This window comes from Typopeltis vanoorti, chromosome 26, assembly GCF_054136105.1.
Source record: "Typopeltis vanoorti isolate ZY-2024b chromosome 26, IOZ_Tvanoo_1.0, whole genome shotgun sequence".
Taxonomy (NCBI): Eukaryota; Metazoa; Arthropoda; class Arachnida; order Uropygi; family Thelyphonidae; genus Typopeltis; species Typopeltis vanoorti.
The window spans coordinates 22,521,841-22,539,729 of NC_143574.1; the positions used below are offsets into that span (position 1 = coordinate 22,521,841).

The 17,889-nt window shown below is 36.7% G+C and overlaps 1 protein-coding gene across 9 annotated transcripts in view; it reads left to right on the forward strand.

The window, feature by feature from the left end:
- LOC150092408 (FK506-binding protein 15-like) overlaps positions 1-17,889 on the forward strand; it is a 398,069-nt gene that overhangs the window by 139,253 nt on the left and 240,927 nt on the right. For all 9 annotated transcript variants that reach the window (XM_090415127.1, XM_090415130.1, XM_090415126.1 and 6 more), the window contains 2 exons: positions 3,136-3,205; positions 17,521-17,634. In XM_090415127.1, the coding sequence (XP_090271253.1) occupies positions 3,136-3,205; positions 17,521-17,634 (184 nt within the window). The remainder of the gene's footprint in view (positions 1-3,135; positions 3,206-17,520; positions 17,635-17,889) is intronic.

Genomic DNA, 17,889 nt, shown 5'->3' on the forward strand with positions numbered 1-17,889 from the left:
ATCTTATATTGATTTTTTCAGAATATTAAAGAAATTGGTAAAACTTAGTCTAATGAAATTTGATAAAAAAAAATAACTTATGATTTTCAATTTTATTAAGAAAATTGGAAATCACAAGAATATAGGATACTATAAATTGGTTTCAAAGTGATTTAAATCCTATATTTAATATTGTAAACATATTACTGTTATTGCACAGTAACGTCTACGGATCCCAAAGACTTATTGTCAGAGACTTGCACTATCCACACAATATCTGTCATATCTCTCCTTGACTACAAAATAGGGAAATCATTTAGAACATCCACAATTTGTAGACATGATACGTACACTATCCTTATAGCCTTCGTTGCTTATTTCATAAATCTGAAACAAATGCTACTGTTTGTATCTATCTCCATCAGCTACTCTTGTATCCATGTCCATTTGTCCCAATTTGTGTAACAGTTTATTTCCATTTGTGGTATCCTGTCAAATGCCCTTTACAAAAAATAGCAGTTGATGAAATTCATAACCCTAGTCATGAATTTCATCAACTGTGAGACAACCACATTGTTTATTGAAAGCCTGAAAGGCTTAAAATAAATTCCATGTTTGGTCTCTAGAGCAGGGTTTCTGGATTATGTTTTACATCAATAAAAATACCAAAATTTATAATATTAAACCTACCTACAGTATTAATGTACTAAAGGGTTACAACCTTTCATGGCTTGGAGTTGACTTAGAGCAGGGGTTCTGGATTATGTTTTACATGATAAATAAAAATGCAAAAAATTATAACTTTAATAAAAATAGAAAAGGAAAAAAAAGCTTAACCCCATGCACAGTATTAATACACTCAAAATGCACTGCTTCCTAAGCTTGTCATAAATCACTTTTTGTGGCTAGGAGTTACAGTAAAAAAAAAAAAACTCTATTCCCACATCATTTTCTGTCATATCTGTTACTGTAACTTTACTGTGATGATAGATCCTTTTAACTGATAATTCCACATTCGTCAACCTCCCAGTCAAGAGGCTTTCAAAACTAGGCTTTCTCTTTCATAAAGTATTTTATTAGTATTACATGACATCTCCAAGGAGTCTAAGATCTCATTTTGTGGGAGGTCACTCTACAAAATGCAACCAGCCATATGTAGAGTATGTAATCTTCTATTTACTCACAATCTCACTCACCACAGTTCAACCACAACACAAAGTCGTCTGTCACCACTAACAGTACATTTTGTTTGTAAATTGTACGTCCATGGGGCCAGTTTTTATTGGCCCCAGGAACATAATGTTTAATATGACTGCTCATTCAACTTGGTATAATCTCATTTATATTCATGACTGTGGTATAGAGTTTGATACTGCTTTCTTTAGACATCCCTTCACTATTTCCTATGCACTGCTAACATCCTGGCAGATTCTTATTCCAGGACACTACTTCCTAAGCTTGTCATAAATCACCTGTTCTGTAGTTTCAAATATTCCCCTTAACTGAAAATTCCACATTCGTCAACCTCCCAGTCAAGAGGCTTTCAAAACTAGGCTTTCTCTTTCGCTCAAGACGTTACTTCACTTTAAAACAGCTGTTAACCTTATACAAATCGCAAATCCTCCCAGCTATCGAATACTGTTCTCACATTTGGAGTGGGTCTTCTAAAAGCTCCCTCAAAATGCTTGACTCAAGAAGAGAGCAATTAGACTGATAAATGATCCATCTCTTACCGACTCACTCCCCTCACTTTCACATAGACATTTAGTGTCTGCAATTATTATATTCTACAAATATTTTCATGGAAAATGCTCATCTGAAACAACATCAATAATTCCCCCACTCTGTACTAAACCCATTGGAACACGTACAGCCACCTCCCAACATCCCTTCACAGTACACCTTGAAACCCAGAACAAGTTTCTTTTCCTCCTCCTTCATCCCTGCTACTGCTGTACTGTGGAACAGTCTTCCCAAGGAATACAATATACAGGCTTTCAAATCGAATGTTAACAAGTTCCTCCTTTCCCAACCCACTACCCATATATGGTACTAAAGTACTATAGGTTGACCTGCCAACCTCTCGTATATGGGCCGAACATATATAAAAAAAAAAAAGATAGGTGCAAGAAATGTTCATTGATAATCACAGAACAAAATGTATTGTTGCGCTGCTGAATCTTTTGGAATAGTATTATAATGAAGATGTCAAATTTTTGAACCACATTGTGACAGAAGATGAAACCTGGATTTCTTACATGACAGACAAGTAAGCAGTAGTCAATGCATTGGCAACATAGAGAATCTGTGAAGGCAAAGATTTCAAGCTATCTCTTCACAAACTAGGCAGCTTCAGTTAGTATGGATTCCTCCATGGCATAACCTGAAGAACTACTCAAATTATTTGGCAAACTTGGATCTAGATCCCCTGCTGCAAAGAACTTTATGTGAACCTTTTAGGTTTAGTCAGATGTCAGAAGAAAGATTGTTCTTTTCTGGAAATTAGATTTTTTTCCTATAAAATGCTGTGTGTGTGCATGCATGCACACACACATTTCATGCATGTATAATAAATAGACACAATACACTTTATTTTTGCAATTCAGAACAATCCACTCAATTCAGAAATGGTGCTTGCTGTCATTGGTGAATGCTGAGCTATAAAATTTATAGTCAGGTAAAATAAACTTCTTTCCCAGCCTGTTATAAATTGTCACCATAGCGATGTCCATATAAGTCCATTGCTTACTGGGAGGAAGATTGAGTAATTTACTTGCCTGTATCTATTTTTGCATAATCATTCTAATACAAAAGCCAAGTAATTTGCATTCTTTACGGAATAACATCAAAGAATGTAAATCTAAAATTTACTTTTAAAGGGAGGAAAACTCTTTCTCTCGCACACATACAATGCATATAGTGCACAGCGTTATTTTCATTTATGGTTTCAATTTTAATTCATAGCTGAATAAATTTGGTTTTTGAATTAGAGAGTAAATAAGAGAGTAAAAAGGTTTTTCACATAATTTTTTACAGTTAGGAATAACAAAGAATTGATATAGTCATGAAAATTTGAAATTTAGCTTTCCCAAGTTAAATGTCATGAAAATATTATAATTATGTATGTTTAATAAGTTTTTTTTTTCCTCTCAACAGCTTAACAAGCTTAACAAATGAAGATACAATCAGAGCAAGAGGAGCCTCTATATCTGAACAGCTAGCACAAGTAAGTTATTAATTTTCATAATAAAATTTAAAAAGAAAATCGTTTTGCTAGATAATTTCTAAAATATAATACTCTGATGTAAAAATGACATTCATTAAATATACTGGGATATACTGCTGGAAATTATTATTTCCAGCAGTATATCCTGAAGGAAGTAGACAGATACTACAATAGTCCAACACAAAAATTAATAGTTACTGTCTTAAGTAACAGTTTTCTTTAAGGTTTTTAAATTTATAATGTGATCATTTCATACTTTTCTGCATTGTACAGAAAAGTATGAAAAACAAATAAAATATATGCAGTTCTTTAACTGCATTAATCTGTAAGTTTGGCCTCAGTGCCAAACACGATCAAATACCTTTGAAATTTTGAGAGCAATAACTTGATATAGGATGGGTGTCAATTCTGGAGCACAACTAGAGGAATACCATCTGGATCAGGAGCTAATTGGTATCAAGATTAAAAAGTTTTTTTTTTTATGTCCTTTTGGCAAATGTTCAGAGGAGGCTTGCAGTGGGCAGTTTGTAGAAGTATAGGAGATGATTTGCTTTGGTCATTCAGGTAGGAGTTGGAGGAAAAAACTGATGTTAAGAGGTCTACCTTTTCTTTTGGTGAGGTTACGAGAATGCCATCAGGATGCAAGAGAGGTGGTAACAGGGAAGGGCAGAAGTTATACCTGACAGATTTAGCAAGAGACTAGACGGCTTGACTGCCATAGCAGGAAGCAAATTTATTGCATTTAATTCTTATGAAGCCTGCTTTGGAATCATTGATGACTTGATAAGAAGCTGGAGTTTTTAATTGGACATAAGCTGCATTTTTATCATGCATAGCAGAAACACATTTATTTGAGAACCAGGGCTTGAATATAGGTTGGGGTTGCAATGGAGCTGGGAATGAAGGCTCTCATTCTAGTGAGGATTATTTTGGTTATCAGTTCAGTGCTGGTATTTGGATCAGGAGAGCGAAATCAGTAATCTCACCATGAAAAATCTGATGAGAGGAAGCTATTCACCATTGACATACAATGAATGACCAATGAGGAAGCTGGCAATCCAATCACAGTGTAGAAATTAAAATTCTGGAGTTCATCCCATTTAGCACAGTTATAATGCCACAGAGTACAGGGCCGAGATTGGCTGGGAGGAGGATGAACTATAGAGGAGGAGGAGATGTGAATAAGATTGTGGTCAGAATTGCCAAGTAGATAGCAGACATCCACAGTGTATTTGAAGGAAGAGCTGGTTACGAAAAGGTCAAGAATGTTGGTAAAATTATGAGGATTGTCTGGTATTCTGTTTGGTAGATTGATTATTTCTGTTAGGTCATGACTGATGGCAAATGATTCAGCTTCCCTTCCAGCTTGATGTGCGAAGTTGGAGTAGAAGAGCTAATTTGTATTATGGACGTTAAAGTCTCCAAGGAGAACAATCTCACAATTTGTGTAATTAGTTTGTAAGAAATCAATTTTTTAGCGATAGGTAGTCAAAAAAAAAAGGCAGCAGAATTCTCATAGTTAAGAGAGCAGTTAAGAAATCAAATGAAGACTGTAAAGTGAAGTAAGGAAATCTTGACCAGAGTAGATTGAAAAGTGAGGATTCCAAGTAGGATACATTATACAAGGAATATCAGATTTCACAAAAGCACGTTCTGCCACCCTTCTTGCAGAATGAATCATACAGGATGTAGGTGGAATAGCTGTAGTGAACTGTAGTCGTGGAGGATGCCATCTGAGATTCTGTTAGGAAAAACAAATCAGATTGAGATGTTTGTTAAGACATCTAAACCTGATTTGGTAAGACCTGATATGATGCTGTAAGATCAGGTAAGACATCCTTAATTATCCTGACTATCTTTGCATGATAAGCAAACAATGGTACGTCTCCTTATTAAAGATACTGAGAAATTATATACTTGGTTTAATTCTTTATCCAAGCATAAGCAAACAAGTATAAAGAAGCTAGCTGCTTTATACAAGTTGCCCGAGTCCTGAAAATAGTTCAGGCACAAACTTGTTTGCTTACACTTCGATAAATGATTAAACCAAGTATATACGTGGGTGGTCGGAAAAGTTCTCACCTCTAACAGTGAAAAAACGAATTTATAATTTCAAAATTATTTTTATTTTTCAACATAACCTTCCAAGGACTAATACATTTATTCCAGTGATGCTCCAGCACCATTATCCCGTCCCTATAGTGGTTCTCAGTAATATCTGCATGATAAATGATTAAACCAAGTATATACGTGGGTGGTCGGAAAAGTTCTCACCTCTAACAGTGAAAAAACGAATTTATAATTTCAAAATTATTTTTATTTTTCAACATAACCTTCCAAGGACTAATACATTTATTCCAGTGATGCTCCAGCACCATTATCCCGTCCCTATAGTGGTTCTCAGTAATATCTGCAAAATACCCCTCTACAGCTGCAATCACCTCTTGATTCAAAGAAAAACGCTGACTAGCGAGGAAGATTTTAGGTTTTGGGAAGAGATAGAAGTCAGAAGGAGCCAAATCTGGGGAATAGGGTAGATGTTGCAACAATTCACAGTGCAGATCCCTTAATTTTCCCATTGCCAAAACACCTTTGTGGACAGGTGTCCTGATGAAATATGATTTTTTTCTTCTGCAAAGTGGGTCTTTTCTCACAAATGTTTTCATCTAGTCTGGTTAAAAGATTGAAATAATATTCCCCGGTTATTGTTTTACTCTTTCAAGATAATTAATAAAAAAATTGCATCCCAAAACACCATGTTTAGCGCCATGACCTTGTCTTCTTTGGTGCTGAACAACCGACTTCTGCCTACTGTTTTGACTGCAGTTTGGATTCTGATGCATACTGGTGAATGTAAGTCTCATCCATAGTAATAAATAGACACACAAAATCAGTTTTATTCTTAGATAAAAAGCCAAACGGCTATTTTTTCTGGCGAAGTTAATTAAATTAAGGGGATAAAAATCCCTTATTATTTTACAGCCAGTATGCGGAACTCTGAAATCGAAACCTACGATATAAGAGTTTCATGCCGAAGAACTATTGGCAAACCAAGTGTAAGTGAACACCTGGTGGTAACAACACCAAGGCAACTCGAAGCAAAGGTGGAGCAAGCTCCCTCACTATCCTTGATATTTTCTCATAATGTGCTCCTAGGATGTAATACTGCCTTACATTATGAGGAGAGGTCACTACCCAGACCGGTTTCAACCTTTTTTGAGGTCTCATCAGTGAGTAGGCAGACCTAGATGATATCAAAGTTTAAGTGAAAAGAACTTGCATACCTTCACTATACGAATGCCAGAAAGGTGTGCCCATATGTTATAACTAAGATAAAAAGCCAAACAACTATTTTTTCTGGCAAAGTTAATTAAATTAAGGGGATAAAAATCCCTTATTATTTTACAGCCAGTATACAAAACTCTGAGATCGAAAACTACGATCTGAGAGTTTCATGCCGAAGAACTCTTATTCCTCGTGTCAAGCTGGCAACTCTGATCCGCTCGCCTAAGGATAAACTTCACCCTTTAGCACACCCAGGAGTGTATGAAGTTCCGTGTGACTGTGACTTGGCCTATTATGGGCAAATAGGAAAATCAGTGAACATCCGCCTGGAAGAACATGAAAGATACATTTGCTACTATTATTAGTAGGCAAGTCGGGACTGCCAGACCATGCTTTGGACATTCCTTCACAGAGGATTAGATGGAGGAAAACGAATGTGCTATTTAGGAGTCGTTATAGATCTGAAAGATTATTTTTTGAGTCAGCAATGGCTTTGAAGAATTCTCCCAACCTTAACAAATATGGTTGCATTAATTTGCCAAAAATTTAGGAGATGGTTATCCTAAGAAAAACTCCTGGATAACTGCTGCTTTTTTTTTTTTTATTATTGTTAGAGGGCGCCGAAAAATAGGACTTTAGATCTTTTGCAATTATATTGTTTCACTCACTCACTGTCGCATTTACAAGTGTGTTGTGCTCTGATGATGCCGAGTTGAAAATCAGCGAAATATAAGCGTTAATAAATTCGTTGATAAAAGTATTTGTGGTGTTGTTAATACTACCGTGAAAAATAAGTCATGAATAACCATCAACACCTAAGCTTATCTGTTAGATTTTGATACCGGTATTTGTTTTTCCAGTGAAAATATCACTGTCCACTCCATTTTGAAATATTTACAAATTGTCAAGTTTGTTGTCATTTCCTAATTATGCCACATCTTGTACTAAAAATAGCCAAATATTGATCAAAAATAAAAATGTTATTTTACCTTCTTCATTATTTGTGAAGAACAAATAGGGGTTCAAATTTAATTACCAATAAAACATGGTTACAGTAGGTAATGCGGTTTCTATGAAAATGAGTGTATGTTGGCATGAGGCATTTGAGAATATGTAAAATTAATTTTTTCATTCTTGAGAGACAACTGTCTCAGGCAGTATATAATGGAGGCATCAAGATCCCATATCTGATTATTGGGGGATATGACTGAATGGGATGTAGAATCTTCTGCCAAGTGGTGAGTGACCATTAAGTTATCACCTGGTTCTTGGCCAACCATATAACAACTTCAGTGAGGAAAGGATATATGTGAAACTACAAGGCCAATGATATGAAAATGTTGAGAGGCAGCATGGAATTATAGCAATGAGGAATTCAGCATAAAGGAGATATTTAACAGTAGCAATGTCTGAATGTATTTCAAAAGGCTAAATTACATAGCTCATGAAATGGATAAATATAGAGGTTAAGCATGCAATCTGGAAGAAAAAGCATTGTAATGCAGCAAAAGATGAGTAATGGTAATAATCAGTTGTATGGGAAATGACAAAAAGTAGGCTAGGAATTTAACTTGGTTGGTAAGAACAGCAAAATAGTTATGCACAGAAAATTATCCAATCAGGCCAAGAAGAATCTACAAGGAAGAGTTCTCTCAATGTGTTGCAAGTAGAAGAAAGAATGATTATGGGAAGATGATGTTAATTAATGCAAATAGTAGATTAGTAACTGCAGAGGATATAGTTGAAGTATTTAATGAGCAGTTCATCATGATATTTCATCCTCATAAATGTAACCTTATGAAGAGCTTGAGTGTAGAGAGGGAGACTGATGATGAGTGAACAGAGAGTTAAATAAGCTTGATGTTAATAAGACAAGGATTCAATGATATATTGCTGCCTGTCTTAAGGGAATGCTCCTTGAAGTTAATGGCAGCCTTTTTCTTGTTACAGATCTTGTTACAAGACTCTTTAACAAGAGTATTGTAATAAGATCAGAACCTGTTACAAGACTCAGTGGGAATATCAGATCCAAGAGAGAGAACTTCATAAAACAATTCAACGTAAGTTTTAGTGTTCCAGTTGTGTGAAGACCTTCAAGATTTTTGTTTTGTTTTTTTAACACTAAACCTATATACATATGTAAATGTTCAAGTATAGATCTATCAAAATCACGCTCTGCATCAGCACAAACACCAGGTAAAGACAGAGGTGATAATGTATCTTTGATAAGTAGTAAGAAAGATTAAACTTCCAGGATGGTTTGAAGGTGGTATACAAATTATGTTTGCAAAGGGTCCTTTCTATTTGTTCAGATGTTCCTTTAAGGTAAAGTATGTTGATCCTTGACTGGTGTTTATCCAATACCCTGTTCTTGTTGTCTTTGCTACTTTGGACAGACTGACCATTCTGCTTTTATTAGAATCGAAGAACATCAAGATTAGATAAGATTTTTGGATTCTGAAGATTCAGGCCATGCCATCGATACAAGACTTAAGAGTTCACTGGAACAATACAAGATGCCACACTACAGTCAGTTCAAGTGTGATCATCTGTTTTTTTGAATCATGTGAAGCCCTATGCCACCATCCTCCTAATCTTAATCAGATGGACTGTATGCCTATCTCTTAAGTTTTGGGAAGTGATTGCTGTTAATTGTTTATAATTCTTATTTTTTTAAATTATTTATTATTTTTTAAATTAATTATACCACTATTCCCACATTCCTGAACTCTGATAGTGTTTTCTCCTACTGTACAGCTGTGACCGAACACGTGATATTATATATGTTGTATGACTCATTACTGTATTCAGAATTTAAATGCTTTTACCAGTTCTTCTGCCTTATCCTTGAAAAAACTAATGACGACATATTGAGTGAAATATATGTAATATTAATTATTATTATCATTATTATGTGACACCTCCCAGGAGCTCAAGGACTCATCGAGGGAGGACACCTACTCTGCAATTCTCCGTTCCTAACCACTTAACCCATTAAATATAGCAAAGTGCCACTACCATCATCTACTGTCTACCACCACCACTATTTTTTGTCTGTAAATTGCGTGTGTACTCAAGTTCAATATGTCTGTATGCAGTATGAAAAACCAGAGTTTCTGGTAGAAAAAACAATACTACCTCTGTATGAGATCAGCTAACTCGCCTTCATTTGAAAAAACCCATATAAAGATTTTTCTCTTCATGACAAGAATCGAAACTTACACCTTTTCCAATTGAAGGGTGTAACGTACTGTCGTTCTTCCAGTTGCGCTATGGAGGTGCAATGAATCATATTTAGAAATATTATGCAATATTTAGGAAATAATGAATTATAATTAGTTTTCTCTTACATGTGTGAAGCCGTTATTCAAAAATATGTCTAACACTCATGTCTCTATTAAACATCTGATAAATATACAAGTTAGTAAAGAGATCATATAGATACAAGTGATATTTTGCAGCTTATTGCAGGTGGGAATAGAACTTGGAGTCCTGGAAGGTCCAGGTTCTTCTCATGGCATGTGGTAAGTGTGTGGAATGGGTTACCATTTCATATTGTGAGTGCATCTTTCTTTGTTCATATATTCAAAGAAAGATATAACAAGCATATAGGCATGGGTTACTTAAAAGGATCCTTCCTCAATGGGTCTTTGAACTTTATGAAGGTGCAATAATAATAATAATGAAAGTTGAATGTGTGGTCTTTTTTTTTTTTGGACATAATTTATTATCTGCAAGACATTCATACCAAAGATTTTCAAACATGAAAGTTTTATAATACAAATATTGTTAGCCTACTTGGTATAAAACCATAAGGGATAATTATTATTATTATACAGGCACCTCCATGGAGTCCAAAAACATTATGGGAGACCCAATCTATCCACATAATCTATCATGCCTCTTCTTCAACCCATTAACAGACAAAGTACTCACAGCTGACTCTGGCAACCCATTGCACTCAATCACAACTCACTTGATCCCTTGTTCTGGTCCCTCTAGCCAAGTGCCGAAACATTTCCTCTGCATCAGTCCTGTAAAACTCTTTAAGCAGTTGAAATGTTTCTGTCATACCTCCTTTTTTTTTTTTCCTATCAACCAACTTCTGCAATCCATACACCCTCAAAGGCAACATTCCACAGGCCACTCACTATCTTGGTTACTTGCCTCTGAATCTTCTCCACCACTTCTTCATCCCCAAGAAACCCAGAGGACCAGATTTCAGCACAGTAATCCAGATGTTGGTATATCAAGGCCTTAAAGAGGAATAACAACTTCCTTATCTGTATATGCTAATTTGTTCTTCAGTAGCCAATTAATCTTGGCTGCATTAATAATATGTCCTCTAAACTTTCAACTCTGTCTACAACCAGCCCTAAATCTCTAGCTTCATCTATTTCCTGGAGTACAGTGCCATCAATGTGATATACAGCTTATAATCTATTTTTCCCAAAATGCTTAACTTTACATTTCTCGACATTAAATTGACACCCATTATCTTTTGTGCATACTTGACAGCCTCCATAGCGCAATTGGAAGAACGACGGTACATTGCGTCCTTCGATTGAAATAGGCCTAAGTTCGATTCTCGTCGCGACGGGAGGAATCTTTATCTGGACGATTTTCAATCGAAGGTGAGTTAGCCGATCTCAGACGGAGGTAGCAGGTTTTTTTCTCCCGGAAACTTGGGTTTTTCATCCCGCATATAGGCAAATCGGTCCTTCAGAACACACAATTTACAGACATAGAATACCAGTTGTGGTGGAGGTGGGTGGTAGATGGCGATTCGTAGTAGAGGTCCAGTGTAGTGGTTGAGACAGTTGTAGGTGTTCTCTCGTGATGAGTCTTCGGACTCCTTGGAGGTGTCAGGAATAATAATAATAATGCTGACAGCCTATTTAAATTGTCCCGCAAGCTCTCCAAATCGCATTGATTAACTACTACTCTACCTAATATCACATCATCAGCAAATAACTGAATATTTCCTTTCAGATTATTTCCTATATCATTTATATACAAATTAAACAGCAATGGTTCCATCATTGAACCTTATGATGCACCACTAGTCACTGGTTTTTGCCTCAATTTTGCCCCACCGTATACTAATTTTTGATATCTGTCCAGCAGCCACCACTTATTCACTTAACCAGTGTCATGTCCATCATCATTTGTTTAACAGAGTTTCATACAATATTCTGTCAAATGCCTTTTCAAAATCCAGCAAAATCATTGTGTAGCATTTTCCTTTATCCAACAGCTGTTACTGTATTATAAAAAGTTAGTAAATTACTAAGGCACGAGCGACCCTTCACAAAGCCATGTTGACCCTCATACATCATATTTTTATCTACCCATTCTTGAATTCTCTTTTTGACCAATTTTTCAAATAATTTTATCATCACTCCTGAGATACTGATTGGTCTATAATTTGCCACTGCAGTCTTAGAAACCTCCCTTATGCAAGGGAATTATTTTGCCCTCTTTCCACTCCCTTGGAACTCTACAAGAGCTGAAACTTAAATTAAAGAGCCTAGTCAGAAGCATTAGCAGTTTCCTTGCACATTCTTGCAAATCCCTAGGCGATATCCCATCTAATCCCACAGCTGTATTTACATTGAGATTCTGCAACATTCTAAGAACCTCCAATTCATCCACCTCTATTCCCACATCAGTGTCTGCCACATATTTTAAAGCAGTAACCTCACTAGGATGATATACCCTTACAAAGTGGTCGTTTATCTGCTTCTGTCTCCTTATGACCATCATCATCACTCATTAAGGTTAATCTGCCATAGTCATTCCTCCTCTTACTTGCCACATAACAAAAGAACCCTTTGGGATTTCCTTTGGCCTGCTTGGCTAGATTCTTCTCATAATCTGATTTCGCCTTCCTTGCCTGAGCCTTGTACTGTTAACAAGTTTGCTACCTTTCTCTTTATATATCCTCCACAGCATTTTCTTCTTCTTCTGCAGCTTGTTCTTAATGATATTGCTCATCTGTCTGATTAACCCTCCTTATCTTAGGTCTACAATTTAATATTGCTTCCTCTAGATGACCCTTAACTATATCCCATGCACTACTTACACCCTTTCTCTGCAGTGTTTCATGCCATGGTACAGATTTAAACTTCTTCCCATGCTTGTCATAATCACCTGCCTTGTAGTTCCACACATACACCCCTTCTTGACAGAATATTCCTGATGTTTTACAATCTCTCAAGTCAACTCCCAAATGGTTACTTTCACCAATCTGAAGCATTTTGGTCACCTTGGTTATGGATAGCTCTTCTGATTCTATGACCAGGTCCAATACTCTCCCACCCCTAGTCACCTCCATCACATGCTGCCTTAAGTGATTATCTCTTAATAGGTATGTATAAATTCTATTTCTTTCCTTCCTATTTTCTTGAAGTCCCCTACAATAATCACTCGATCTGCACCCATTGTACTAATTTGCCGATGCATGTTTTCCAGATCATCTGTGGAACTCCCTGGCCTATAGCAACAACCAATTGTATATTTTGTGTTACTGACATTAATCTCACACCAAACTGCTTCAAATGGACAGCCTCCCTCCTATCTCATATTCTTTTTGGCTGCAATTCATCTGCTATCATCAACAGTACCCTTCCCCCTCATCCTATCTTCCCTTGAAAATACTAAACCCTTCACATTCTATCCCTGTAACTATATCATCTGCTATTAGCCAAGTCTCACTAATGCCCATAGAGCTTTTGGCAAAGTTGCACTAACCAATACCAAAAACTCCTCCCTCTTATTCCTGATACTATTCTATCCTAATACTACTAACTATTCTTCTTCTTTGAGGTGGTCATTACTAAAACAAATTTTTATATAGGATTTCTACAAAAGAATTCTGGTCATTTAAATTCAGATGATTATTTAAAAAAAAAAATGTCTCTGTGGGTCCATGTTCACTCTGATACTTCTGAGTTACAGTGTACATGGATCTCTTAATTTCTTCTGGTAACGAAGCCAGTTTTAATGTGTGCACTTTATCCATCATTTAACCACATAGGAAAAATATAATGATGTAAGATCAGCACTCTGAGGGTAGTCGGGAAACTGGGCTTTCTACCCAACTAACTACTTTGTAGGTGAACAATCAAAGTTCTTGGTCATTCTGTAAACTTAGTTTTTCTGCATCGCAATTTCTTTGAATTTATAATATCACCACCACTGATACATTTATCATCAGTTAAATTAAAGATAAATTCTCCTACAATCTGATTCCATCAGTATCACAGACATTTTATCCACCATAAAAACTACTGAGCTTTTTTGATGAATTCTGTCATCTCAACATGTGTTGATTAGAAATGGTATGGAATCTTGTACATAAACTCTGAGTTTGACTTAACTACCTTAGGTAGCCATCAACAGACCATACTGTCAATAGTTATTTGTTCTACCATATTAGTATCTGCATTTAAAATAGTGGCATTCTTTTGTTAAAATCCTGTATATTATATCATTATTAGCATCATCATCAGACTTCTACAGAGTCAAAGGATGCCTTGTGAAAGATCCTGATTAATAAACACACAGTGCTTGTCAAATGGTGACTTAGTTCATTTACAGTTTGTGCTTACCTGCTTAGAGACAGTGCATCCTACTTGCCCATCATTTTCCTAGCAAAAAACCTGCACCTCATCCCCCAATCCCACTGACATCCTTTATACAATTTCCAGGAGTGGCCTCTTGTTTTATCCTTGTATCCACTCATTATTATTAGTATCATCATCCAACCTCCATGGAGTCAAAGGACTGCCTGTGAAAGATCCTCACTATCAAACACAGTACTCATCAACCTGTGCCTTTGCAGTTTCTGCACTTAATTCAGAGACTGCATTCTACTTACCCAACCCTCTCCATGCAAAAAAAGCTACACCACCACCCCACACTCACATTAGCAGAAGTAGATAAAACATTTGTTTTATCTACTTCTGCATTTATCTGATGTAGACTCTTCAGCTTATGTCTCAATCATACCATCTTCTTTTCTCCTATACACCAGGCTCTGCAGATGGCATTTCTTCAATTTGTTTTCATACTTCCTACCTAAAAGATCCTTTCCAAAATCTCTTCATTTTAGCTGTTTGTATACAGAGAGCAATTGAGTTGACCTCACCACAGGTTTCCCCGAGATTGAATCAGCTACTCTTGGTGAACAAACAGTTGTGAAGATATTTAGCATGCAAACTTTTGGTAGAAAAAATAAAGATGCAAACAAGGATAACTTCTTGCTGAATATTATTTATATATATATATATATATCTTGCAACACTTGCAGGCACAAACTTGAGGTTTAAAATAGCTTGGTATCTTTAACATTTATTATACCCAAGGTAAAATACTTTCTACATACAAGAAGAATGATTGTTATGGGAGATTTTAACTTCAGTAGTATAAATTGGAGAGAGGAAGATGCATGTAGCAATAGGGGAATGGAATTTCTAGAATTCTTGTGGGACAAATGTCTTAGGCAACATGTAACAGAGGGAACAAGAGGTTCAAAAATTTTGGATTTGGTTATAGCATCAGAAGAGTTGATAATAACTGAGTTGACGTCTCTCCCACCAGTTGGAGAGAGTGACCATATGGTGTTGACTTGGAAAATGAATAGACATGCAGGAGTATCAAAGAGACGGGAACTTATGTGGAATTATAAGGCAGGTGATTATAATAGTCTTAGACGTCAACTTCGGGAAGTTTCATGGAGGGAGGAATTGGAAGGCCGGGATATCACCAGTGCGTGGGAAATTGTGAAAGAATATTTGTTATCAGCAATGGTATATTGTATACCACGAGTGAAGAAGAGGACGCAATTTGGAGTAAAGTGGATGACAAACAATATTAAACAGGAATTGCATGCGAAAAAGAGGCTATGGAAGAGATATAAGGAGATAGGTGAAGAGATGCATGAGGAATATAAGACACAGGCCAGAAGAGTGACTAGTGTGGTAAGGAAAGCGAAACTGGAATATGAGAGGAGATTGGCCCTAAGATCCAAAGAAAATCCTAGGGAATTTTTTAGCTATGTGGCCAGTAGGAGGAGAAATGACTGTGGAAGAATGATATTGTGGGATAAAAATGGGAATAGAGTGACTGATGCAGAGGACATAGTGGAATTGTTCAATGAACACTTTATTGGAGTATTTCATCCTAGAGGAGTCAGTTTTAATGCTAGAGGGATAGGACTGGTACGAGGTCTGGAGGTACAGGAGGAGAGTGTGTTTCAGATACTGAGTACTCTGGATGTCAGTAAAGCTGTGGGACTGGATGGTATTTCGCCACGAGTTTTGAGAGAATGTGCTAGGGAATTGACAGTACCTTTAACGTGGCTTTTCAATGAAAGTCTGGCTTTGGCAAAGGTGCCCAGGGAATGGAAGGAAGGTAAGATAGTGCCATTGCATAAGGGTGGTAACAGACTGGAAGTGTCTAATTATAGGCCAGTCTGTGTATCATCAGTAGTTGTTAAGATCTTGGAGAAAGTAGTGAGGGACCGTGTACAGCATTGGGCAGATGAGGGTAATGTTATCTGTGAGAATCAACATGGATTTGTGAAAGGACGCTCTTGTTTTAGCAATATGTTAGCCTTTTATAATAAAGTTACAAGAACATTAGATGAGGGAAAGGCATATACTGCAATTTTCTTAGACTTGGCGAAGGCATTTGACAGGGTGCCACATGATAAGCTGATATTTAAGTTGCAGCACATGGGTCTGGAAGTCAGATTGGTCAACTGGATTCAGGATTGGCTCTCTGATAGGTATCAGAGAGTTGTGTATGGTGGAGCAGTTTCCAGGAGGCAGAGGGTTACAAGTGGGGTCCCACAGGGCTCAGTACTAGGACCTATATTGTTTAACCTTTATATCAATGACATAGCCAGTGGATTGCAGGGGGATATTCGGTTGTTTGCAGATCATGCGAAGCTGGGAAGGATTATTAGTAATAGTGCAGATGTGGTAGCCCTGCAAGAGGATTTAAATAAGCTAGATAGATGGGCAAATGAATGGGGGTGTCAGTTTAATGCAGCAAAATGTAAGGTCTTGAGGTTTGGGAAACATCGATGGGATGCTGCATACTCTATGGGAGGAGTTATACTGGAGGAAGTAGGGGAGACAAGAGATCTGGGGTTGATGATTGATAGAAACCTGAAGTTTAGGGGACATATTGCAAAGGTGGTGAAGGTAACACAGAGGATTGCTGCTATTATGAGAAGGACACTGACCTGCAGAGATAAGAGGGTTATCATTCCGTTGTATAAGTCTCTGATCAGACCACACTTGGACTATTGTTCTCAGATTTGGTCCCCAGGATTTGAAGGGGATAAATTAACTGTGGAAAGGATACAAAGACGGATGACAAAGATGGTTTCAGGACTGTACAAGGATAGTTATGAGGATCGGCTGAGAGAATGTGGACTGCAGAGTTTGGTGGATAGAAGAAGGAGAGGTGATATGATTGAGACTTTTAAACTGTTGAGAGGTGGTTACAGGGTTGACACTGGGGAGTTCTTTCGCTTGGTTGATCAGCGGGAAGGAGTGATGACAAGAGGCCATCCCTGGAAGTTACGAAAGGAAACTGTGAGCAAGAGGGTAAGGAGTGGTTTCTTTGTGTGGAGGGTGGTTGAGCCGTGGAATGCATTGCCTGATGGAGTGGTGGGAGCGAGAACGGTCAGTGAGTTTAAAGAGTGGTATGATAGACTTTGTGTTTCTCAGGGGGGGGGACCTCCCCTCAGTGAGTCTTGACAGACTTTATGTCTTAGGAAGGACCTCCCTCGATGAGTCTTTTGACTCCTTGGAGGCCTGAATAATAATAATAATATAATATATTGTTCATTTTTTTTATAGAAATTGTTTTGATTTTGGACATTCTTAAATTAGAAAGGAACTTGTAACATTTCACAGTATGTAAATTAGTTTGCTTTTTTATTTGCTTGAAACAGAAACATTTTAGTAAAGCTTCAGTATGATATTTCATTAAAATAATAATATATTAATTAGAGTCCCAAAACTGAAAAAGCAAGAATTATATCTCGAATGGCAAAGATGGGAATGCCAATGTTGCCCATGCAAGGAACTGGCCCAGCTCAGCCAAGCAGTGAGTCAGAAACAGAGGTAAAATATTTAGGGGAAAAAAAAGAAAATTTTCTTGATTTTTTGCCCTTGGAGAATAACCATTATCAGAAACTGTTTTAAAAAATACTTTCCTTTCAATCTATTAATATCCAAAATTATTAAAATAATTTATAAGTGATATATAATTTTGCAGAATGTTATGTTCAGGAAATGTTTTGCTTTGTTCCTAACAGTATATATAAGAAGCAGTATAATTTAATGTCCTAAACTTTTGCAGTAAAATTATATCGTCTT